General features: G+C 46.8%; 1 protein-coding gene across 1 annotated transcript in view; it reads left to right on the plus strand.

Moving 5' to 3' along the window:
* The window catches only part of LOC146203394 (putative 4-coumarate--CoA ligase 1), a 44,894-nt gene that overhangs the window by 5,018 nt on the left and 12,911 nt on the right, over positions 1-26,965 (plus strand). Inside the window, exons 3-5 of the mRNA XM_084588723.1 lie at positions 17,303-17,409; positions 19,284-19,477; positions 24,492-24,663. Of these exons, the coding sequence (XP_084444849.1) occupies positions 17,303-17,409; positions 19,284-19,477; positions 24,492-24,663 (473 nt within the window). The remainder of the gene's footprint in view (positions 1-17,302; positions 17,410-19,283; positions 19,478-24,491; positions 24,664-26,965) is intronic.

Here is a 26,965-nt window from a genome sequence, read left to right on the forward strand (position 1 = left end):
TCATAGAAGGCAGACATGATGTATAATTTTCGCCTGCCTGTTCTGATGTTCTGACAAGAATGCAACATGCCTATTGTCGTTGTCTCAGCGGTGCGATATTTATAGAGCACCGAATGTCATATTTGGGCACTCAGCCGTGGCGGATACCCATTGATGTGGGCGAGATGCAAAAGCAGTTTTGTACAATGGGCTATGGGCTATCAATGGCTATCAATAAAAACGATGCCAAAAAAACGAGATTTTCTGCTTCCTTACGCGACCCAAAGCTCTACACTTCTTTATCTGCTGTATTTTAACCCATAACTGTCATCGGGAAGAAATAGAAACATGCGCATGCTCGCAAAGCGTGCCCACCGGGAGTTCTTCCTCTAAGGAAGGCTACACAGCCTCGTGGCAACTATTGTAATGACGTCAGCAAATCGAAAACCACTTTACGAGGCCACCCGCACAAGATAACAGTCGCGAGCAGTTGGCACCAGTGCTTGTCGTAAGCCATTTACACGATAAGATGGCTGATTCTCCTCGGGACGAGCCCCAAACACAAGAGCAACACTTGCCGACCTCCTCCTCGTGTTATCACGTTTCCTGCTTTCGAAACAAATCCCATCCAATTCAGCTAACTTTCCATAATGCACTATCGCGATTAACAGAAATACTAACAGAGTGTGCCGAAAAACGTCCAGCTTAGGCAGTTTGCCTGTCGGCATCAAGGAACGCGCTCATCCGTTTGCGATATTTTTGCTTCTGTTCCCGTTTACGTTCGTTTGCTAGGACATATTCATTCTTTACAGAGGTGGTGACTTGCGCAGAAAGGTTTCGCTTCCGATCGTGGCTGAGCTCCTCGTGGGTGAAGCTAGTGCGATGATGGAAACAAAAATTGACCCCGCCGGGGTGGCGCAGTGGTTACGGCGCTCGACTACTGTTCCCAAGGACGCGGGATCGAATCCCGGCCTCGGCGGCCGCTTTTCGGTGGAGGCGAAAAGCAAGGCGCCCGTGTGCTGTGCGATGTCAGTGCACGTTAAAGAACCCCAGGTGGTCGAAATTTCCGAAGTCCTCCACTACGGCGTCTCTCATAGCCTGAGTTGCTTTGGGACGTTAAACCCCACAAACCAACCAACCAACCAACCAAACAAAATTGGAGCGTTGTAAGCAGAGCTAAGAGCGCTCGTTTCACCCACGCGGTCCAAAGCCACTGCCTGCAGCGAAACCTTGCTCCTTCTACCATGTCGAAACCGCGCCGATCACCGCGCTGTGCAAGTCGTCACCTCTGTAAAGACTGAATGTGGCGCATGGTCCTTGTGGAGAATTTCAGTGACAAAACGAGAAAACGAGCGCTTAAGAAAACAGAAGAAAATATAGCGCAAACCGGATGAGCGTCCCTATCTTTGATGGCGACATGCAGACTGCCTTAGCCAGACCCTTTTCGGTGCGCTCCGCTTTTGGCACTCGCGATAGTACTGCCCAGGTGGGGCCAAGGCGGATGTCTACCTTGGTGGGGCTGGAATCATTCCGCAACTGCCGCTGTCAGACGTCTGGGCCGCGATAAAAGCGCGGCTTCATCTGAACGCTGCATTTCTTGTCAAGAGGGCACTCGATGTAGCCCAGTCAGGCGATGCACGCCGCGTGCAGCTTTGACAGAGCGCGCAGGCCACCGTGGCGCAGGCTCACGCCTGCAAGCACATGCAAGTAGCATAAAAAAAGGTATAAAAAAACGCACGAAATGCTTCTGCGTTTTAAGATATGTTTATAAGATTTCGACGTCATGCGGTCGTTTTTACATTGATGAGACTGGACGCTGCATCAATGACCGATTACGTGAACATGCAAAGAACAAAGAGAACAGGTCACACAAACGTAACAAATACATACCTTTCATTTTATTTTTCTACTAGAGCAGTCCACGCTCATACGTGTTCATTGGAAGGACAAGAGTAGTAAAGAACGACAGGTTTTGTAATGTCGTGACGCTGGGGCTATGTCGACCCGGCCTTCACTTGGTAGCGTGCAGAGACTCGGGGTTGAAGTAGGATTGAATCTTCGAAGTTGGTGAAATATGTACAAGCAGGTTTAATGGCACTTTGAGAAACTTATTTACAAGATTATTTACAAGAATATTTACAAGAAAAAGAAGGGTACATCAGCAAAATGGCAAACGTTAAGAGTTCATAGCGAGAATCGACTGGATGAGCCGTTTACCCAGGGCCCAGAGCGACATTTCGTGCTCTGCAGCGTCCTTAAAAACCCCCTATGTCCAGCCCCTCTCTGAAGATGCTGACCAACCAAATCCAGGGCACGCCCCTCAGGTATCGGCATCCAATCGAACACATCACTGCACTGATGGTCTGAAGCACTGACTGGTCCGGCATTCATTCGTTGGGCGTGATCACTTGTTGGCGGGAAAAGCTTGGGAACGGCGAGGAGAGGAGGTACATTTCTATTCTTCAGCAAAGAAACCACAGGCTGGTTCTGGGGGTTTTACTTCTCAGAAACCCGAGTGCACGTGGCGCCGCATAGGGCTCCCAACATGGTCCCTTTTCGACAATTGCAAATCTTTCCTGCATTCCCGGGAAATCACTTAATGGCCGTATGAGTCATGCTCTTCTCTTGTCCTGCACGTCAGCGGACATGTCACTCTGTCGTCTCCTTTGGATAGGAGGCATTCATCACTGGAGGATAGCACTTCTCGACTGGAAGGGTGAACAAAAGAAAGCACTTCCTGCTATTTCCCGCAGGGGGACGTTTCTTTGTGTTTTTCCAGACGTTCTCTTGACAGGGCCAATTTGGCATTTGCAGGTTGTCCACAAAGCAAAACATGCTTACAAAACAGGATTCCTGGAAACAGGCTCACTTAGAGCCAATGGACCATCACCACATATTCACAAAACTTTTCCATGCCCACAGGCGAACAATAGAGCGCGCAAATGCGGATGCTTGGTCGTAACAGCCTCCTCCCCCGCCAGAAGAGACTCGGAGGGCAGCAGCCGCAGCTGCTGCATGAAGAGACGACTTAATGGCCTGCACGTGAACGCTTGAAGCTCGCTGTTGCTTGTCGCGTTGTCTTGATTGTTGTAGGCCAAATTGCTCGAGCTGACTGAAACTCAACCACATGTCCAAACAAGCACTCGGCTCCCGTCTGAAGAGACCAGGTTAAAAGAAAACTGCCATTGTTGTTCGAGAAAAGCCCACTCTCAAGACGTTCAGGACCCACGTATGCCTCGAAAACCAAACGTGCTGCTTTACATAGTCACATATATACAAGCGCACGAAAAAAAAAAATAAAACCTGATTATCAATTTGGATACATGGTGAGGAACATCTCGGACCGCTTAGAAAGAGCGTCTAAGCGCGTCCGCATTCCCATTTAACTTCCCCTTTTTGTATCATATTTCAAAATTGTACTGCTGTAAAATCAAGCTCCACCTAAGAAGGTGACTGTTTTTCGATGTCGCAGTTTGCAGCCAAGCCAGGGGACAATGGTCCGTCTCTACGGTGAATTTGGCCCCTCCAAGATAGCACTTCAATTTTTGAATGGCCCATACAATGCAAGCGCACTCTTTCTCTGACGCGCAATAAGCCCTCTCTCTAGAACTCAGTTTTCTGCTCAAGTAGAGCACGGGGTGCTCATTACCGTCGTCATCTCTCTGGCAGAGAACAGCACCTAACCCTCGATCACTGGCATCACACTGGACCGTGAATTCTCGGCCATAGTCTGGAGCTCGCAATACCGGACGGCTAATCAGCACAGCCTTCAGGTTTACGAAGGAGGCTTCCTTTTGTTCGTCCCAGACTACATTTGTCGGTTCTGTCTTGCGGAGAGCGTCGGTCAGAGGGCTAGCCAAAGCTGAATAGTTAGGGATGTAGTGATTGTAGTATCCAGTCAGACCCAGGAATGCTCGAATTTCCGTCTTCGTGCTCGGCCGCGGGTAGTCTGCTACCGCAGAAATCTTAATCTCGCTGGGTTTCCTGAAACCTTGACCTACATTGTGACCCAAGTAGTCCACGGTCGCCCTTGCCAGGCAACATTTCTCGGCCTTTACGGTTAGTCCAGCTTGACGAAAAAGGCTCAGTACAGCTCTTAGATGTACCATATGGTCCGCCCATGAGTCGGAAAAAACCGCAATGTCGTCTAAATAAGGCACCGCGAATGTTTCACACCCCTTTAAAACCCTATCCATGAGTCGGGAAAAACAAAATGGAGCATTTTTGAGCCCGAAACTCATCATTGTTGGCTGGTAGCTGCCCGTCGGAGTGACGAAAGCCGCGTATCTGCTGGCGCGTTCAGTGAGCGGTACTTGCCAGTATCCTCGAGTAAGGTCCAGCGTAGTCACATATGCCGCTCTACTGACCTGTTCTACTCTCTCCTCAATATTCGGAATAGGATACACTTGATCCCTGGTGAGAGAATTTAGCTTTCGGTAGTCTACCACAGGCCTAGGGTCTTTACCTGGAGCTTCTACTAAGATCATAGGCGAAGCATAATCGCTTTCCGAGGGTTTTATTACTCCCAATTCCAGCATGCGAGTTACTTCCCTATCCAGAATTTCTCTTTGCCTTGGAGAAAATCGGTAGCACCTTGATCGCACTGGCACGTCTGAAGTCAGCTCAATATCGTGCTCAGTCAAATCAGTTCTGCCTGGCCTGTCCACGAAGCAGGCCTCAAACTCTGTTATTATCTCGCCCAGATCGGACAGCTGGGATTTCTTTAGTTCTCCTCTCTGCTCCGTCTTTTTGAGAAGCTCCTGAGCGTTGCTTCCTTTTCCGCTGAGGCAAATCAAGTTGTCCCCCATCTCCTCGGGAAGGTTTAACGTTAGATTTACCACGGCTTCCCTCTGCACATAAGGCTTCATAAGATTGCAATGATAAATGCGCACTTCTTTACGCCTACCGGGAATTTTCACTGCGTAGTTAGTGTTAGAAAGCTTTGCAACGACTTCAGCCGGTCCTTCCCACTGTACTTCGAGCTTATTCTGCCTTGAACTTCTCAGCAACATCACCTGGTCCCCGATACAAAACGTCCTTTGACGGGCTGACTTATCATAGTACACCTTGGAACGAGCCTGGGCTGACTTCATGCTGGCCTCAACGAGTTCCTTAGTGTTATGTAAGCGATTCAAGAGGTTCAGAATGAATTCTACTACTGTTGGGTCTTCTCCGCGCCCCTCCCAGGCTTCGCGCACCATTCGCAAAGGTGAGCGCAGTGACCTTCCGTACACCAACTCGGCTGGGCTAAATCCAGTGGATTCGTGCGGCACTGACCGCAAAGCGAAAAGCGCTGCAGGCAGGCAGGTATCCCATTCGCGCTTGTTTTCATAGCACAGTCCCCTCAGGACTCGTTTGAGAACAGAGTGCCATCTTTCTACGCTGTTGCTCTGCGGATGATGGATCGAGCTATGCACTACCTTAATGCCGCATCGCTCGAGAAATGAGGTGGTGAGGACACTCGTGAAAACGCTACCCTGATCACTTTGTACCTCGGAAGGGAATCCAACTCGTGCAAACACTGACAGCAGCGAATCCACTACACTCTCGGACGTCACCTCGCGCAGCGGAACAGCCTCTGGAAACTTTGTGGCTGGGCATAACATAGTGAGGATATAACGGTACCCTGACTCGGTCACAGGAAGTGGCCCAACTATATCTATTACTAACCGGTGAAACGGCTCGGTAATGATTGGTACTAACACCATCGGAGCTTTCCACTTATCTTGCGCCTTTCCAACCCGCTGGCACGTGTCGCATGACCGTACAAAATTTTCCGTGTCCTTAAAACATCCAGGCCAATAGTATTCTTGCAACAGCCTCTGCTTTGTTTTCTTTATTCCAAGGTGACATGACCACGAGCTGCCATGGGAAAGTCGCAGTAAGTCTCCGCGGTACTTTTGGGGAACGACTAATTGGTCCCGCTCTACTCCGCGCTTATCCTTGAATAAGCGATACAGCACTCCCTTTCTCATCTCGAAAGAAATATTGTTTGCTGTCTTAGTGGCGCGGTGGCGCTCCCTTATCTCCTGTATATTGGGATCATTGGCTTGCTCTATAGCTAAGTCCTCTCGGGTTCCACTTAAAAGTCTCGTGAGATTACTAGACACTGGCGGCAAGAGGTTACTCTCAAGAACGTCCTCATTCCGCGTCTCATCAAGCTCACTTTCAAGTTGACTTATCTGAGATGCCTCGCTCTCAAAGTTTTCTGACCTGCTATCTTCCGCATTTATCATTGTTTTAACTGCCGTTTCCTCCGCTGTGGATTTTTCTGGAATGAGCAGTGTAGCTAGTTCTCGCGCCTTTGAACGTGTTAAGGCTTGCACAACTCTGTCTCCGAAAAGGATGCCCCTCTTTCGCAGCAGCATGTCCGATTTGTTGGAGAACAAATACGGATAGCACTTAGGAAGCTTTCCTGAAACGGCAGCCTCGGTTGTTAATTCGCCGAAAGGGCCCTCGATGACCACGTTCGCGATCGGCAAGCACACACTCTGTTCCTCAACTACCTGTCGGATCCATGCACACTGTCCTGTATAGTCGGAAGGCGATACATACGCCGGATGGACAACATCCATCGTTGCGGCCGAATCGCGCAGTACCTTGCAAGGCTTCCCGTTGACTACTAGGTCATGCAGGTAGGGTTCTAAAAGCTGCATATTTTCATCGCAGTCCCTGACATACGAGAAAGCAATCTTTTCTTTCCGGCAGTTGACGGCAATGTGACCCTGCTCATTACACCTAAAGCATGTGAGCGGCTTCCTAGCCTCAAGCTTATTCTTTGTGTTCTGCACGTTGGTCACTTCCCCACTTTTCTCACTGCCGTCCTTTCTAGGGAATTTGCCTGAAGAAACCTTCATTTCTTCGTTTCCAACTCTAGCAAAGTGCCTTTCCTGACGGTTTTTCATACTGAACTTGGGATTGCGGGGCCTATCCACTGCTGGGTTGCTGAATTGTCGGCGCGAAGCATACTCCTCAATAAGTTCGGCAGCTTCAGTTGCCGACTTAATTTCGCCTCGGTCCTGTAACCAATTTCTTTCTTTTTCTGGGAGGCAGTTATAAAACTGCTCCAAAAGAATTTGCTCGACTACAGCGTCCCTATCACTGTAGGAATCTGTGCTCTTTAGCCACTCGCCCAAATTAACTCTTAAATTGTACAGGAATTCAGGGTAACTCTCGTCCCTGGACTTAGTAGCTTTCCGAAAACGTTGTCTGAACGCCTCGGCGCTAAGCCTATACTTTCTCAGAAGGCAAGCTTTGACCTTCTCGTAGTTGTCCGCGTCCTCCTTGCTTAGCCGCGCGACAACCTCCGCTGCCTCGCAGGGCAGAACCGTCAATAATCTCTGAGACCAAGTGTCTCGCTGGAAGGACAGTTTTTCGCAGGTTCGCTCAAAGTTAGCCAGATACAGACCGATATCCCCTGATATCACATATGGCTGCATGTACTTTGACATCTTGAAATCTGCCTCCTTGTTGAGAAGAGGTACCGCTAGCTGGGGACAATTGCCCGACCTCTTGCTCAACTCTAGTTCTAATTTCCGGAGCTCAATTTCTTGGTCCAGCTTTTTTGCTTCTCTTTCACGCTTCTTTTCCTCTTTTTCCCACTCACGTTCGCGCTCCCTTTCCTCTTTTTCCCTCTCAAGTTCACGCTCACGCCTCTTTTCCTCTTTTTCCCGCTCTTTCTGCTCTTTTTCCCGCTCCTTCTGCTGTCTGAGCTGTTCCTTTTTTTGACCGATGAGGTTCCATGCTTCACTGAGCTCCTCATCATCGGCTCCCAAATCTGTGATTGCCTTTATAATCAAAGGTTTTCGTGCCAAACCACTTGTATCAATTCCCAATTCCTCACACAATTGCAACAGTTCCGGTTTCTGCAGCTTTTGTAGGTCCATGATCGCTCCGAGTGTCGGCTACTTCCAAAACAACAGTGCAAACTACCAAACCTAAAGGCGTTTCCACACTCTCTTTACCAGTTCTAAAATCTAACCCTGTTCTAGAACCTGGTCCACATCAGAAGAAAAGCCAAGCACTCACCCACACATGCGATCGATGTTCCGAGCTGCCCTCTTGTTGGCCGATTGTTGCTCCTGCTTGTTGCTTGAGATGCCACCTCCGATCACAAGGTGTTGTGGCTTGTAGCTTCAGATCCACCTCCAATCACCAGATGTTGTGGCTTGTAGATTCAGATCCCACCGCTGGTCACCAGTTGTCGTGACGCTGGGGCTATGTCGACCCGGCCTTCACTTGGTAGCGTGCAGAGACTCGGGGTTGAAGTAGGATTGAATCTTCGAAGTTGGTGAAATATGTACAAGCAGGTTTAATGGCACTTTGAGAAACTTATTTACAAGATTATTTACAAGAATATTTACAAGAAAAAGAAGGGTACATCAGCAAAATGGCAAACGTTAAGAGTTCATAGCGAGAATCGACTGGATGAGCCGTTTACCCAGGGCCCAGAGCGACATTTCGTGCTCTGCAGCGTCCTTAAAAACCCCCTATGTCCAGCCCCTCTCTGAAGATGCTGACCAACCAAATCCAGGGCACGCCCCTCAGGTATCGGCATCCAATCGAACACATCACTGCACTGATGGTCTGAAGCACTGACTGGTCCGGCATTCATTCGTTGGGCGTGATCACTTGTTGGCGGGAAAAGCTTGGGAACGGCGAGGAGAGGAGGTACATTTCTATTCTTCAGCAAAGAAACCACAGGCTGGTTCTGGGGGTTTTACTTCTCAGAAACCCGAGTGCACGTGGCGCCGCATAGGGCTCCCAACATGGTCCCTTTTCGACAATTGCAAATCTTTCCTGCATTCCCGGGAAATCACTTAATGGCCGTATGAGTCATGCTCTTCTCTTGTCCTGCACGTCAGCGGACATGTCACTCTGTCGTCTCCTTTGGATAGGAGGCATTCATCACTGGAGGATAGCACTTCTCGACTGGAAGGGTGAACAAAAGAAAGCACTTCCTGCTATTTCCCGCAGGGGGACGTTTCTTTGTGTTTTTCCAGACGTTCTCTTGACAGGGCCAATTTGGCATTTGCAGGTTGTCCACAAAGCAAAACATGCTTACAAAACAGGATTCCTGGAAACAGGCTCACTTAGAGCCAATGGACCATCACCACATATTCACAAAACTTTTCCATGCCCACAGGCGAACAATAGAGCGCGCAAATGCGGATGCTTGGTCGTAACAGTAAGTATAGAACCGCGTTAACCTATATTTCCCCACCATAATTACACAATAAGAAAGACACAATACACAAAGAGAGAAAAAAAAGGCTGCCAAAAGAAGCCCAAGAAGTTAGTTCCCTATTGCATTAGCATTGTTTATAAGATTCCGACGTCATGCGGTCGTTTTTACATTGATGAGACTGGACGCTGCATCAATGACCGATTACGTGAACATGCAAAGAACAAAGAGAACAGGTCACACAAACGTAACAAATACATACCTTTCATTTTATTTTTCTACTAGAGCAGTCCACGCTCATACGTGTTCATTGGAAGGACAAGAGTAGTAAAGAACGACAGGTTTTGTAAGTATAGAACCGCGTTAACCTATATTTCCCCACCATAATTACACAATAAGAAAGACACAATACACAACGAGAAAAAAAAAAGGCTGCCAAAAGAAGCCCAAGAAGTTAGTTCCCTATTGCATTAGCATTGTTTATAAGATTCCGACGTCATGCGGTCGTTTTTACATTGATGAGACTGGACGCTGCATCAATGACCGATTACGTGAACATGCAAATATTAAAGAGGACAGGTCACACAAACGTAACAAATACATACCTTTCATTTTATTTTTCTACTAGAGCAGTCCACGCTCATACGTGTTCATTGGAAGGACAAGAGTAGTAAAGAACGACAGGTTTTGTAAGTATAGAACCGCGTTAACCTATATTTCCCCACCATAATTACACAATAAGAAAGACACAATACACAAAGAGAGAAAAAAAAGGCTGCCAAAAGAAGCCCAAGAAGTTAGTTCCCTATTGCATTAGCATTGTTTATAAGATTCCGACGTCATGCGGTCGTTTTTACATTGATGAGACTGGACGCTGCATCAATGACCGATTACGTGAACATGCAAATATTAAAGAGGACAGGTCACACAAACGTAACAAATACATACCTTTCATTTTATTTTTCTACTAGAGCAGTCCACGCTCATACGTGTTCATTGGAAGGACAAGAGTAGTAAAGAACGACAGGTTTTGTAAGTATAGAACCGCGTTAACCTATATTTCCCCACCATAATTACACAATAAGAAAGACACAATACACAAAGAGAGAAAAAAAAGGCTGCCAAAAGAAGCCCAAGAAGTTAGTTCCCTATTGCATTAGCATTGTTTATAAGATTCCGACGTCATGCGGTCGTTTTTACATTGATGAGACTGGACGCTGCATCAATGACCGATTACGTGAACATGCAAAGAACAAAGAGAACAGGTCACACAAACGTAACAAATACATACCTTTCATTTTATTTTTCTACTAGAGCAGTCCACGCTCATACGTGTTCATTGGAAGGACAAGAGTAGTAAAGAACGACAGGTTTTGTAAGTATAGAACCGCGTTAACCTATATTTCCCCACCATAATTACACAATAAGAAAGACACAATACACAACGAGAAAAAAAAAAGGCTGCCAAAAGAAGCCCAAGAAGTTAGTTCCCTATTGCATTAGCATTGTTTATAAGATTCCGACGTCATGCGGTCGTTTTTACATTGATGAGACTGGACGCTGCATCAATGACCGATTACGTGAACATGCAAATATTAAAGAGGACAGGTCACGCAAAAACCATTTGCCCATACATTGTGCACAATGTGAAGATTGAGAAGCTGGTCTTATTCGGACCGTTATCGTCTTCCGGTATAAAGAGGAGGCCCACAGTATAAAAAAGCTAGGCCACTTGTGCATCAGCAACCCGTCGATATAGCTCTCTCCGCAAAAGAATGCGCGTATGTTGATCTGTGTTGGTGGGTTTTTCAATCGCGTGTGTGGTTCTTTTTTTTTCTTCTTTTCACTTTTCCGGTTTCTCCTTATATGCTGCCTTACTTGTAGCAATAAATCATTTGGTTGCTAGTCAGCTCATGTATTTGTCTGCTCTCCGGTCCCGTCTTAGTAGGGCTGTTTCTTTCCACTCGTGATCTCGAGTTAGTCGAGATTTTTTTATTCTGATATGAAAATAGTGCCCTATACATGAAGGGCCGCGAGTTGTTTTCGCAAATTCAGAAAGACGTCTTAGCAATTTATTTATTTATTTAGAATACACCTCAAATGCCCAGGTGTGGGGTATTACTTAAGGGGTAGCGGCATAATGTCAAAGTTGTGCATTAGTTATCACAAATAAATTATTTTCTCTATGGACTGATTAAAATCTTGTGGATTGGAGTGGAACACGGCTTGAGGGGGAAGATCATTCCAGTGTTCGGCAATCTAGATGAAAAATGAAAAATGATGCGCAGTAGTGTGGGCAGATGGTGGTTAAAACACTTTTGTTGAGGCTTGCTGACACGTTGCGAAGTCCGGTGAAAGTGCAGAATGACGGAGTTGGATAGCTGTGAATGACAAAATTTTAAAAAAAGACAGAGTCGAAAACTTTTACTTCTTTAAATGAGAAGTGGTAGGTTAGCTTGAGACTTTAGATTAGGTACACTAGTGAAGTAGCTGTAGTTAAGTAAACAAAGCGGATGGCTCGATTTTGTACTGATTCGAGAGTATTAACAAGGTATGATGGGTGCGGGTCCCAAATTGCGCATTCGTATTTTAATTTTGGTCGAACGAGGGTTAGATATGCCTAAGTTTTACAGAGGGAGAGGCAATTGTTTTAAATGATGGCGAAGGACGAAGGAAGCCAAGACAGCGGTTAGCATCGTTTGTGATTGCAGAGATGTGGTCATACCACGAAAGGCCGTGGGTTTTGTTAATACCTAAGTATTTGCAGGAGGAAGCACAGAAGATTAGTGAACCAAACATTATGTAATAGGTGATGGGCTGTATTGTTTTCGATGAAAAGGTATGACGGATGTTTTATTAGTATTGATTGACATTAACCACTTGTTACACTAGGATTCAGTGTGAGTTAGATTGTTTTGTAATGCGGTTATTTCAGCAGTACTACTAATGGGACGATAGATTACACAGTCATCTGCGAATAAACGAATGTTAGGCAATACGTTATTTGACAAATCATGAATGTAGGTCTGGAAGAGTAAGTGGCCAAGAACAGTACCTTGAGGCACCCCGGAGACGACTTGGGACATTTGAGATGAACACTTGTCGGCGTATACGAATTGAGGGGCTTGTATTTAGGCATGAAAGTTTTGAAAAAAGTTGTTAATGAGGAACCTTGTCGAATGCCTTCTGGAAGTCACTGAACACTGCGTCCACAGGAATATTAATATCAAAGGAAGAGCTTATGTCATTAGTAAATAGTGCTAGTTGGGTTTCGTAGGATAGACCCTTTAAAAAACGATGTTGGCTAGGATGGAAAAAAATACTTCCTTGTATTTCACTACCACCTGAAAATGCGTTCCTTCCTCATGGTAAGGAATGGCCTGACCGTAAGTTATTTGCAATCTGTCCGGGCTTTTTCTACCTTCTCCCGGCTCATGTACTCGTACACTTTCCCGATTTGACTTCTTGGTTTTGGTTATCATCGCTTTGTCGGCTTTCACAGGTCTTATGCCGAGACTGCGAGCCTTCGTTTTTCCCTAGACAAGCAGGCTTAAAGCAATCTTTGACAAGAACGCAAATATCATGCCGGTTTCCCAGTGTCTTTAATCTGAAATCTAATCTTCGCTCAAAAAAAAAAAAAGAAAAGAAGAACGCTTGGCCGCATCTAGCACTTCCATGCATATCCTTTCGCCAGTCTGCGCGTCCTTTTATGCATTAATCCTCGGATTTCTACAGGTACCACAGCAAATTATAGCACATGGTCCATAGTTATAACTGCTTTTTTTTAAAATAGGCCTTGTTCTGATAGGCTGATAATCTCCTGAATTTACGTTTTTGTGATTTTTTTCTCTCTGCAGAATACGAAAGTTCCTTTCCATAACAAACATATGTTACTTATATGATTCTTCAGGAAGCACCTTGTCATCAATCGGGAAGAACCCTCGTTGCGTATATTGCCTTGACATGTTTCTGATATATTCGAATCCACTGTCAGCTTCCGGTTCGGAGAATTTCGCGTAGAAGTAATAGGCGTTTTTTTCTGGTGGCGGCATCCTTTCCCAGTATTGACATGTGGACTGGGACTCAGCGTGCAAGTTAGGGCTCGAGTCAGAATCATTTTTTTGTCGTTCAATGTTTGTAAAATTAGTAATCTTCCATTCAGCATCATGTACTAACTAGCCCCAATCGCAGGTCTTCTATCGTCTTTTGTGACGGATTCTCGCGTGCGAAACAAGCTGCGTACCGGCCAATTCAAGCTTGTAACAGGCCAAACGGACGCTTTGATGCATTTTAGTAAACGTAACAAATACATTCCTTTCATTTTATTTTTCAACCAGAGCAATCCACGCTCATACGTATTCATTGGAAGGACAAGAGTAGTACAGAACGACAGGTTTTGTAAGCAGAACCGCGTTAACCTATAATTTCTCCATCATAATTACACAATAAGAAACTGCAAGTACTCGTTCACGTAAGCCGTTGAGCATTAATTAATTCGATTATCACACGAGAAAACAAATAGTCGAGATGGTTTAGGGACACATCTGATACCTCACCGTGAAAACAAAAAGTAGGTCACTACAGAAATTCCTTTGGGAGAATGCGAAATATCAGCACGGCCGCGACATTATCGTCTCCTAATCGACGACTTTCTGCATCTACTTACCCACTCCGTGAAGATCCGACCGCCACTGTTGGACCTCCGATGCTAAAACTCGACGATGTGTAATTTTTTGGAGTCAGACGTCGGTGTCTTGCCGCATCCATGGGTACAGTTTGTCGCAGCCTTCTGATTGGCTGGCTGTTTGACGTCATTATACCACTGACATCGCTGGTGGCGTCACACACTGATGACATCACGTGATCTATGACGTCACAGTACTCATGATATTAAACTTAAGACTACGACAATGTCTCGGTGACGTCACCAAACCGCGGACGTCATCCTATAGTCGGCAGCAGGTTTTTTTTTTAATTTTTGCTCGTTTTAATTATTTCTTTACCTACTGCCGCTGTAGTTGTTTCTCTAAGCACCCTACGGCGTTTTTTTGGACAAGGAGAATTACTAAACCATTCTCACGAGCGCGACGTAGAGTTTTTTTTTTTCCTTTATTGCTCGGCTTTGTCACACAATATTTCGCAAAATAAAAACCCTAATCAGAACATGAAGATCATATGACTATATACATATAATAGGGACCTGGCGGCGACAAGATTTTTCTTTCTTAAGTGACAGTTTGAGGGGACACATTTCGCGCATAGATATTGCTGACAGATTTGACTGCTAATAAGACTTTCGCCTTAATAAGGGGGGAATAGTACATGAAACGCGATGAACAGTTGATAAACTCCTAGATGCTTTTTAACAGCTCAAAGACGAGGAAGAAGAAAAGTATGGGCACAGCGCCCTCTCCGTGTCCCTCCATTCCTTCATGCTCGTATTTCGCTGTTAAAAAAAGTGCTGAACCAACCCGCCAAAGTCATCGCCCTGACCATCGCCGACCGCGACTGCCACACAGTGCTATGCGACTCGAGGCAGGCGGTGAGAAATTACGCCAAAGGCAGGATAGCGAAGGAAGCTGTGCGCATACTGCAGGCAACCAAGAACGACGATGGCAGCAGACAAGTGAGAATCAAGTGGTTCCCGGCGCACGCGGGCGAGGCGTCTATCTAAGTACAGAGTATTGAAAAAAAAAGTTTAAAGTGTAGGTCACAAAAAGTCTTCATAGCGCATTGATGACACGACTGCGCTGAACAAAATTCAACTGTCCAGAGAGGCAATCAGTTCGCGCCTTTTGCTTTCAGAGTTCGACCAGGGTCCTAAGATCGTGGTAGCAGTAAAAGGACTCTGTCTGAAAAGCTGAGACGATCACACAAGAGCTGATGTTGCTGGTCATGACGCGAGCACTGCTAGCCATAGGTAGCCACAGCGACATAATGATTGTCGGTTGGGACAGTTGAACTACTACTTCTATCGCTGCCCTCTTTTATTTCCTTCAGAAAGTGCTTCAGAATTCAAAAGTAGATGCCGCGGCCAGCTCAAATTATTTCCTGCTGTTTTGTTGATCAATAGATCATCGAGAAAAAGAAATGTGATAATAATTTAGTACTCATTAAAAATGACAACTTGTTTTTTTCTCTCTGTTTTCAAATACTGGAAGATAACTACCTATTTACAGGCGACGGGGCTCAACTGAGGCCACCGACATTTCACCGGTATATACAGGCCGAGGCCTGCAATTATTAAGTGGTATTTTGTGGCAGTGCTCCGACTCCTTGTTCCATAAATATAGAGCGAATTTCCTTTTTCTTTACGTGCAAAACTGCAACCGTGAAGTCTGCGTCCGAGAAAGTAGAAAAAAACGCTGCATGCTGTCGGCCTAACACTGTTTATCTTTGCAGTCACCCGATAAGCGCGATCTCTCCCCAGTTTCTTTTTAAATCCTTTCCGAGGCACTGAATGCAGGCGTAATTCATAAAGCTCTGACCACTGAGGTCATGCCGTGATCCTCTTTCAGTGCGTACGTTTTGCTCAGCGATGCTGACTGAGCTTATCACGTCCTGAGCTTATCAAAAGTTTACAGCCCAGAGGGTTTGCATTTAAACCGTATAATATGACTTCTGTAATAATTGTGGAAGGCCTAGCCATTGGAGAGAGTAGGACGAAAAATCTTCTTGCCTTCAGCAAGTATGAAAGCCTGGGAATGCATTACGAGCCACATAGTATCGCTCAGAAGTAGACCCCCTGGGCTGTAAACTTTTGATAAAGGCTGTACGTTACAGACTCCACAATTACTGCAACAGTTCTCGCTCCTGTTAAAAAAAGCGCCAAATCCTTAATATTGCACGCACTGAATTTAACAGTGTACACATATTAAGGTGAAAGTCAGTGTCAGCACTGAGAAATGCATGGATCTCTGCGCTGTGAAGGCTGCTTGGCCAATGCAGCCAAGCATCTCGGCGACACAGCAAGCAATTTCGACGGTCATGTATGCCGCTTCATCAGCAGGCGAAGAAAGGCTTTAGAATTTAGCTATTGATTCATCGTGCGCGCCTGAGTGTAGGGCATGTGTGCACGTTTTTATTATTTTGTGGCGTTTAAGAATAGGGCTTAAGTAACCAATCTTAATAACGAAGTTTTAAAACTTTTTTTACTTGCACTGTTATGATTTGTTAACGTTTCTTCTAAATAGTAGCCAGTGACGAAAACAAATTTTGGCAGTTGAAATTTTGTTCTGAAAATTTTATTGCAAGGTCATACTGCCGATTTAAAAGCGCACCTTCCATGGTCATGGCCAAATGGGGTTCGAACTCGCCATTGTAGGATACATATTGAAACAACAGAATTTGGCAACAACATTTCCTGACCTGCATGGCGCTGCATTGCTCCGCTAATCAAGGGAGCAAACTTAACCGACATTTAATTGTCCCACCCAATTGATTAAAATGTTTGGTTTTATAATTTCGTCCTGTGGTTATCGTACAGTCGCAATGTAACGTTTCTTAAATACATTACGCGTCATATTTACATGAAAATTTCGCCACCCGAGATATAGCTGCACAAAAGCAAGCAATGCAGGTCGAACAGGTTTGCTGAAAGACCATTAAGGCTCCACCGGTCGCTACAAGGCCGTTGCTCTTTAATCTCACATATCTATTATTGATTTGTCCATGCAGGAGTGAGCACCGATAGTACTGCGAGCAAGAACTCCGATGTGTCGACAGGGTAGTCTCGACCTGTGCCATCGACCGCTTTTGTTCCGACAGCTCAGCTCTTATCTCCATCAGAGCTGGAGCTGGGCTGTCAAGCCGTTTTTTTTTTCTATTTTAGATATATGTAATTGTATTTAAGTGAAAAGTGGCTTGCAGCCAAATTGAACACATTATTTTCTATTATAATTCAGGAACCGGCGGCTGGGTTAACGTCTGGAACAAAAATATCTTGAAACACTGTATAATAACGTTATACCAACAAACAAACCGGCAAATGCAGTCCCAACTTATTGCACAACCTCTTTTCGAAGGTTTACTATCACGTTGGTAGTAGACGGGGATCTTAACGTAAACGTAATAGCTGACATGCGTGCTGAATAACTAACACAAAACATAGCGATCCTATGTCATTCTGTGCACGTGCAGGGGAAGTCCGCTACCAATTCGAAAACACGAAGCCGTGCATTGTGTTCTGCGACGAAGAGAACGCCACAAAGGTTGCGGAAGCCTGTGAGACTGTGTCCAGCGTTAAGGTGAGGACTGCTATGGCTAGGTGTTGTTTCGTACATGGTACCCCACCCTCTTACAAGAGGTACAGCAACCGCCCACCCTCTTACAACAACCGCCGTATCACGGCGGCCGCAAGAAGAGCTCGCAGCGGGCAGAACGAACGCCGCACTAGTTTTTCCTGAGCGCTGTTATCAAAGGATGCTTGAGAGCGAGAGAGATGCTTCCCTCGCCCTCTTTATCCTAGGCGCCAGCGAGCGCCGAAGCGCGCCGGCGGTGGCAGCGCCGCGATAGCGGAGAGCAACCGCTCCCGGGCTGTTCGCAGCGGCCTTAAGTTTTTTGACCAAGGCTGTACATGTGCGTACACGCATGTCTCTGTGCCGAAAGCCTGCGTATGGGCTTCCTTGGTGCCATCTTCTGATTTCAGTTGCCATATCACTGTCCGTATGTCTAGGTGAGTGCGCTTTTCTCTTTACTGTACGCTAACTGACTATACTGGCATTTTAAACCATGACTAAATGTGGTTGTCGACCAGGGATGAGCACAGAGCGGTACTAACCAGTATTTAGACTGTGGTGATCGCCATATAGTATCCCAGCAATCCTGCAGTTGTGGCAAACTCGCAGCTCCTTTTCTCGGTCGTAGTTAGCGCACTTAGGCTGTGAGGTTGTTTTGCCGCAACGTTCTAAATATGTTCGGCTTTAAGCCGTCCCCTCGCTTAATTTAATAGCGCGTTAAGTTACGTGATATTTAGATTTTATCATTTGCGTATAAATTTCGAGGAAAACAAGGCAATATGTGCAGATGCTGGCTAGGTTAGCACTGTGACATCACAGAAAGGTAAGAACTATCGACACTTGAAGCACTTAAACCTACCGGAAGCGCGCTGTGTGAAAATATGCAAAAGACACGCGTTATCACAATATGCAAGGGTCTGTGCATTATATGTGTTACAATCTTAGAACAGCACTTATACCGAAGCTTGGCAATGTACAACATATGATTCCGCAACTCAAGATTTAATTGTGGCTTGTCTTCAGTCACCCAGAGATGTACAGCGAGTAACTAAAATTGTTTGCGTATATTATAGTCACGTCTAACGGCGGCGCTCTTCTGCTGTCACGCCTTATGAAATAATTACCCAAGTAGGCGAGGGTAGAAACACAGGTACCCAGGCGCGAAAGGAGGGCAGGAGCAGAATCCCCTATTATATTGCTCATGAACCTCATTGGGCTAGGGCGTCCCCGCCTTTCGCAGTGCTGCAAACAGCTCCTGAGACGAAGTATAGCGACCGAAGTCACGCAGAGCACAATAAGTTCACATAAAAAATAAGGGTAGAAGGAACGTGCTGCAGGATGTCACCTCAATAACGTTCGGCTATTGCCTTTTTTGTTTTGTGCCCATTAAATTAATTAAGCCATTTTTAACCATTTAATTGATGGGAAACGTTTGATGTAAAAAGCAAAAAAAAAAAAATAAACAAATTCTTATCAGAGCTGTTTCACTAAGCGTTAATAACAGGCGTGTACTCAGTCCTTGCGTGCGGCCCAAATCGGCACTATGCCATATAGGTATACACGATGGGTCCCCCTGTAGAGGCGGCTTTCCCCTATGATTTAAGCGCACACTATCACTATACCTTGGAATTACCGCGTGCAAATGCATCCCACATATACGCTCACCCACCTTTATCCCCTTGAGAGACCACCCTTCTGGCCACACACACCGACTAATCACTCAGACTAATAAATTGCGCCAGGTTGCGGGAGAAGCCAGAGGACTCTTGGATTGAGGAGCCCTCCCGGAAAGGTTTTCAAATTTGCTATTAAATAAAGTTATTTTACTGTCTCTCGCCGAGAGTTCTTGCCGCTACCTTGAGCACTGGCCGGATGTATTGCAGACACTGGTGGTTTTCGGCCAGCATGAGGGCATGATGCCCTTCTCGACACTGCGACACAGCTGCCCTCCGGTGGCACTTCCAAGCGTGGATCCTGACAGCTTGTTGGCTATCCTCTTCTCAAGCGGCACCACGGGCCTGCCCAAAGGAACACTGCTGTCCAATCGAAACGCCGTCGCCGGTATATTCGGCTCGAGGTGACACTGGCTTTTTGCACGTTCAGTTTCTTATTACGTAGTCTATATTTAGCTTATATTATTTATTTTTGGATAATTATTGTTAGCAGAAGTATTTGAGCCCTGACTGCTAAAACACCTAAAGAGTGAGGGGTTCGTTTTATGCACGAACGAAAACACATGAGATTTTTTTTTTTTCTTTTTTGCTATTGACCTGAATTAGTGGATAATACGTACAGCTGCCAGCTGTCTTGCGCACCACAGGCATTCAGACAGAATTCAGGGATGTTTAGTGTACAAAATAAGCTATATATTTACGAAGCCGTTCGCATAACAGCGCGGAAGATGAAAGTGTAGAGAGAGAATAATTTTACTGGCAAAAAAAAAATTTACTGCCTCTCCTGTAATGGAGAGTAGATGTATAGCATGAAATGGTTACGGGCATATGACGTTGACGGCAGGGCCAGACAATCTTCTGCTGTCATACTCACAAATCTATCGCTTTCCACAAGACGCTTTCTACCTCTCCCTTCATCAGGCTCCATTGCTTGCCTTAAACAGCTGTGACGGTGACGGCATTGACGAGGCCACGACGAGGCGAAGGCCTGACAAAATGTAGCAGAAGCAGCATGTTGAAAAGTTTCATTACCGTGTGTACATCCACCTGCCAAAGGCGGAAACGATATGAGCTGATGCCGCACCACAGCGGCAGACTTGATTCCAAATGTCGGAACGCACTTCGATCTGCTGCCGCGTCGACTGCCGGTGTCGGGCCGTGTTCTACGTGCGTGAGTGCGTGGGACCATGGCGCCATCCTTGGGGAGGGCGCAGTAGCCACTTGTTTTGTTAAATCTCGTTCGGTGCCCGGATGTTCCTGTTTCGGATTCCGGATGAAGGGAAATCAGTGCCGAGCAGACAGCAGTCTATGACTAAGCGACGGCATATCGGTACCCGGATGACGGGAAAGTGGTATCTTGATGTTTGCTCTCTGTTTTGGCTCGATGTCACCTCAATGTCGCCGACAACGAGAGCTGAAAGCATTTCGTGCTTATAAAAAAAATTGCAACGATTACGTTACTTCTTAATTCGAAATTTAGCGCAGCTCAGTGGCGAACGGCGCCGGCTATGCGTTTTGGCTCGGGCATTGCACATATCGAGATCTGTCGCCACCGATCCGGCGCTCTGATTGCCGCCGTACAGGGGTGACATTGGAGGAGGAGCGAAGAGAGCAATTAAGTTATCGGGAAGTCGCGGGAGGCAGCGCGTGAGCCCATAGGAACGTAATTGCGCGGCGAAGAGTAGTGGCGACTGACTGATGCCGCTGACGCCGCTAGCGAGTCAAGTCAACGTGGCTCTGCGTTTCAGCCTAGGATGCACGCACCGTGACCCTTGATGCCGAGTCGGCACTTCGTCAACCGGAGAACACCGTCGCCGCCACGTAGGAAAAAAAAAAGGGGGGGGGGGGGAGGGGTACACGCAGCTGCGGCAGGAGCGCGCGCAGCAATCGGAGAGCAGTGTGTTCTCCGATTGCTGCGCGCGCTCCTGCCGCAGCTGCGTGTACCCCCCCCCCCCCCTTTTCCTACGTGCGCGGCGTTCTCCGATTGCTGCGCGCGCTTCTGCCGCAGCTGCGTGTACCCCCCCCCCCTTTTTCCTACGTGGCGGCGACGGTGTTCTCAGAACACGCGTTCTCCGATTGCTGCGCGCGCTCCTGCCGCAGCTGCGTGTACCCCCCCCCCCCCCTTTTCCTACGTGGCGGCGACGGTGTTCTCAGAACACGCGCGGTTGCCGCAGTTGCCGCCACGGAGGAAGAGGGAGGGGGGAAGGCACGCGCAGCGGTGAACGGTGGCAGCAGGAGCACGCGCAGCAGAGAACACGAGGGGGTGAAGGAGGGTACACGTAGCGGCGAACGGTGGCGACAGGAGCGCGCGCTGCCCCGGTTGCGGAGCTGGTTACGAAGGACAACGGCGACGACGCGAAACGCCGGAACGGGCGCCAAAGAGCTGCGCTCTAAGCAAAAGCTAAAGGTGTTCTCTATAGGACGGAATCCTATTCCAGGATCGGAGAACCAGGACGATCTGGCTCTCATCATCTGCGGCCCGCAGAGCCTCCTCGCAAGTAAAGGGAGTAGGGGACCTATTTCGGGGACTATCCTAGGCGCAGGGCATGCGCATATATAGTGACATAGATCCGCTTTCTGGTGGCAACGTTGGCTACGTTCTGCTGGGAATGTGTAATGACAATGCTGACCAATTTGCGTGAGATGTAAGAGTTAGGCTTAGGTTTAACCGTTTATGAGGAGGAGAGCACTCCGTCCTGGTTTGTCTATAATATTTGTATTCCGTGGCTCTCTTGCCTTTCCCACCAACGGGGTAGGGTGGTTCCATAGACGCTAAGTCAACAGACTCTGGTGCGCATGTACATTAGCGAAATAGCAATACGTTCCCATGCTCTCAAGTCCTGGTCCACAGATGACAGGTATTTGATGAGAGCGGATGGGATTATTTGAGGGGAGGTTCAGTCCCTCTGTGGGTGCTATTTATTTATTTATTTCACTTTTTGACAACAGACAAATACGATGTCTGACGGAGGAACAGAAGCGAAAGGCAGTTGGTGCCTGACAAGGCCTCTGTCAGGCACCAACTATTCCACGAGGTGTTCGGTTTGAGAATCGACTGATACTGTTGCGATGTTCTCCTAGCGAGTAGTCGTATAAGGTACTGATGACAAGTTGGTTTAGTCGCTACCAGTAAATGGTGAATTCGACAGCGCATGATGAATTGTACAGGTGAAAGACGGAGCAGCCCGTTCCAGTTTTTCGGGTCAAATGGGAAAATTACTTTGGCTCGCTCGGATCTCATTATAACCGCAGCGATCGCTACATGTCCCGTTCAGGATGTATGGCCGAATTAGTAGGTATTATGTCCTGCCTGCGATAAAATGTGAGGGTGAGAATTTGGCTATCGCCTTCCTGCTCTCCGTATTGAGCTCGGGTTGTTTACTGCGCAGCATTAGCTTTAACTTCTGCTTGAGTATCCTTACCGGCATGATCTGCGTCTCCGCTCATCCGGTTTACGAGTAAGGGTAGTCCTGTTCAGCAACAGATGACCCGGTGTAGTCGTCCCAAGTATCTTGAGCGTGTTGGGCTCTAATTATCTCTTCTACGGTGTTCTGTATTCCTAGCCACCTTAGATGAAGCTATTTTAACTTCCATCTTGACTGCTTTCGTGTGTGTAGTGTTATCTCGCATCCTAATTAACTGACCCTGAGGTAGGTTGGGAAATAGAAGAGGTACGCGAGGTGGCTGCCTATTAACGCATCGGCCATATACGCGATACTGAACACAAAAACACATGCGCTTATTGATAACCCTCGATCTATAAAAAGCTTTTACCAGTGCACTTGGCAGAAATGAACTGCTAGGTCAGAACATGGAACTATGTCATTTCTCACAGAAAGCACGGCGGAAATCTGCAGCGTAGACAGGGGCAGAAAACTTCCATAGTAACCCCTTGTCCCTCATATAAGACGCTAGCGCCAATTTATTTCATAGTGGCCGCTATGAAATGAATTGATGGTTTCCTTCGGCCGGCCGAAGGAGTATTGAAACACCCATTGAAACGCTGAAAAAAAAAAAATTTTTTCGAATGCTATTCGAACCACCACCGGCGACAAAGGAACCCTTCCCTATGCCGATGGTTTAGACAACTCGGCGACCGCCGCATCTTATCGTGCCGAATGCGTGAACAGAAGAGTGTCATTCCTTAATATGCATTAGCCACTGGCCTTGAATTAGCTTCCGTCAGTCGTCAGATGCGCTGGTTGAAACCGAAAATTGCCGGAGTTTCCTACCCCTGTAGTAGGTGCGAAGTATATGGTGCTGATCTTTACTTCCCCGTTAAACTGAGGGTGACCTCTGAATTTCATAAGATGTCATAACGAACTAATACAACGCACTGTCTTTTTACAAACACACGCGTATTTCTAAGGCACTATTTTTTTTTTCAGCCCAGAAGAGCACCTTAGTGGTACCGATAAGCACCGATAAGCCTGCACTACATGTCGATCTAATATGAACTGCATTGTACAACACCGGAGTAGCTGCGACAGTGGCGACATTCGATTTTCCAGTCTCGGACTACTTGCTGACAGGTCTCAGCTTCCGCTCTGACAGGAAGTAGCGTGATGGTCAGATGATCTTGCAAGCTCCTTCCAACATTTGCTTTCAGCGGACGATCATGTCACCAGTTCTTTCGCAGTAACGCCGCACGCACGTTTATCTTTTGGCGTGTGTATAACACCAAAAATAGATAACAGAGACGCCAGTCAATCGGAGATTTTTGCAAACGGAGCGTGATATGCCTGAATGCGAAGCGTTTTAAACTCTGTACAGGGTTGGTTTGCCGTTGCTACTAGCGAAGTTCCTCCAAAAAAACCCAGCTCGCCGCATTCGAAAGGTAACAAAAGCGTTTGAAATGACATTTACAACAAGCGTTAGCTGTTTTAGTACACAGCACTTCACTTGCGACGCTTTCAGACCTGCGCGTTGAAAAGATTGCGAAACAGCTGTGAAGAACTTGACTGCACGAACAAACGCTTCCAGCTGTAGAGAACATAAGACATGAAAGCGAAGATGCAAAGCTAGAGCTTGTGTCATTATTTAGCGCACGATATCGTCTGCAGGAAACACGAAAAGTACTCTGAATGCGCTCGGAGTCTAACTCAATATGGCCGCCGGCTTAGGAGCTTGGGCGGGACTTCTGGCCTACCCGAGGAAAAAAGAACGCCGGGCAGCCGTCAGCAAGTAGTCCCGGACAGTCCGGAACTGATAATCGAATCTACCCTGTGTCGCGGCGAATCTTAGCCTCGTCATGGCGCGCACTCTGGGTTATTTCCTGCGATGCATCGTTGACACACGATCGAGCCCGTTACGGACTGTGAAATGCAGCAAACAAGGTTGTGAGCAAATCACACTAGAACCATGCCAATTCTGCTCAAAGATTACGCTAATTTACAAGCGCGCTTTCTTCTCCGGTAGGCACGAGCGGATCAAAGTGATCGACCAAGATGATGTGCTGCTGGGAACAGCGCCAGTTACCCACGTGTCTGGGCTGCTCTTCAACAGCGCCACATTCGCGAACGGGGCCTGCTTGGTGATCGTCGCAGGTCTGGAGCCGAGTGCTATCTTGCCGGCCATCGAAAAATACAAGGTACGCGAATGCGAGGCCTGAACCGATAGTAATCTGTTTTGATTTTCTTTTATATCTCTCAGTACTTTAGTACTACAATCCGACTTTCTTTTCTGTTTCTATTTGTCGCAAGAAATGCATAAATATGACCTTCATCAAGTACTCTTTCCAGTTTATTCCATCATTGTCATTTCTCGGGGTTTTTCTCGGTCCTTGCACGATTTTGTGCTTCACTTTGACAGAGAAACGTCTGAGCATTATAGCGTATGTTCCGAGCCGAATAATCCGCACGTACCGTGAGAGTAGTGCGTGATAACATTATAGAGTTTTTTCAAATTACCTAAAGGGTGAAAACATGGATGGTACGTAATCACAGTAATACTTTTTTTTTTTCAAAGAAAACCTGAAGGAAATGGCATGCTAATTTCCATTCAAGTTTCTACCCGGATTCATTTGTTTTATGTTTATTAAAAAAAGTGAGGAACGCTTTGTTAAAGGAATTCAATTTGCACAGAGCGGAAAACATATCTCGGCGTGGGGAATCTATGTGCAGAATCCATGTGCACGTTTTTTGGCGTAACATTAGCCAAGGCAAATATGTATATTGTCCCCTTAGCCGTGTATAATTACCACGTACGCAGTGCAGCCTATTTCCTTTAGGTGATATCGATGAAACCTTGCGGTTGACAAGGGCCAGAGAACTATATACAATAAGGTGGTTGCTGTGTTTTTGCGCATGATGATGGTGGTACTGATGAAGAAGGAACTCGGGCCCGTACCATTTGAAATATTCCCGCAAAACTTCAGAGCCCTGTAGCTGTCGCATCCTGAAGTAGCATCATGATACACCTACGCGAATAGTAGAGTATTACACTCTCTGTTTCGGGCGGTTCGCAAGCCTGTAGGGTACCTATCCTTAGTACATGCTTCTGCTCTTTTCTTCGGTACGTGGGATAGGGGCTGTGAGTTTAATTCGGTTTGTGAGCTCCTTTGCAAATTCATCGATGCAACTGGCGGACTCATTTGTTAACTGTGCTCAGAAACGGTTCCCAATACCGCCAAATTTTACTTGTTTGCTATTCCGGATCATTTCTGTGATTAAAAAAATAGTTGTGGTTTAGCTCTGGTTAACCCTAGTTGAATTGCGAAAGCAACGGCGGAAGCTTCTTTTACCAGCTCCATTATTCTCCTATCACGCTCTATCAGTATACGGTGCTATGGGGACTCATCATTTAACGGTATGACGTGAGAGCGTAAACTACCAACCCATATATAAAGTGACGCTTTAACCAAGCCGTATGGACGTGCCTAGGGGTAAAGAGAATGCAAACGATTCTGGCAGGCTGATTCTGATATCAACCCTCCCATACGAACGGAGCGACCCGAGTTGGCAGCTCCTGCCCGTGGAATAGGGGTAACGTGAATTCAAATGTCATGGCAGGCTGATCTAGGAGGTCGAGGAGCAGGGGGGTCCACGGGTCACGGACCACGCGACGAGTGGTTAAACCTGGCATAGTATTGCTTTTGCAATAAAATATTTTCCAGTTTTGCTTTCAGTTGGCTTGTGCACCGCCCATGCTTATGGTTATCACGGTGGCTGTCTTCAAGCATTGCGTCCAACGCGGCCGCATATGAAAGCAATGTGAGGCAAGCACATATGGACCTATCCGCCGCGGTGGTGCAACCGTTAGGGCTCTCGACTTTTGTGGCCAGGGATGCGTTGATCGAATGCCGGCTGCGGCGGCCGCTTTTCGAGGGAGGCGAAAGGAAAGCGCCCGTGTGCTGTGCAATTTAAGTGCATATTAAAGAACATCAAGTAATCTAAATTTCCGCAGCCCTCCACTACGGCACCTCCCATAGCCTGAGTCGCTTTGGGATGTTAAACTCCCATAAACAAAACCAAACACATGGACCTGGAGGCGATTCGCCTGCAACTTAGCTTCATTGCGCGGCCGGGTCGGGTGCAATGGGGCTTTGACGACAGCTACCGCGTTCTAAGGGTGGGTGATCATGCACGCATAAACTCTCCTTTACATTCAAACCACTACAATCAGTTTATTTGGCACTAATCATGCACTGGCCGATCCCCCTCGTGGGTGTGTGACATGTCAGAAGAGGCCAAGTGCAGGAATGGGCAGCTGGTATTAGGAAATGGGAGTTGGACAGATTCTGGCCACGAAGGAGTGCAATTGTCCTGTGCCGAGAGCTGAACAGATTCTGGCTAAGGCCTTCCGAAAATGTTGCACATTGCGTTTACAGCATCGCTACATGCCTACAAGAGAGGACGCCCATACAAAATTTCTTATAGCTATAAAAAATCATT

Source organism: Amblyomma maculatum, chromosome 1 (genome assembly GCF_055883805.1).
Source record: "Amblyomma maculatum isolate TAMU_Amacu chromosome 1, ASM5588380v1, whole genome shotgun sequence".
NCBI classification, from domain to species: Eukaryota; Metazoa; Arthropoda; class Arachnida; order Ixodida; family Ixodidae; genus Amblyomma; species Amblyomma maculatum.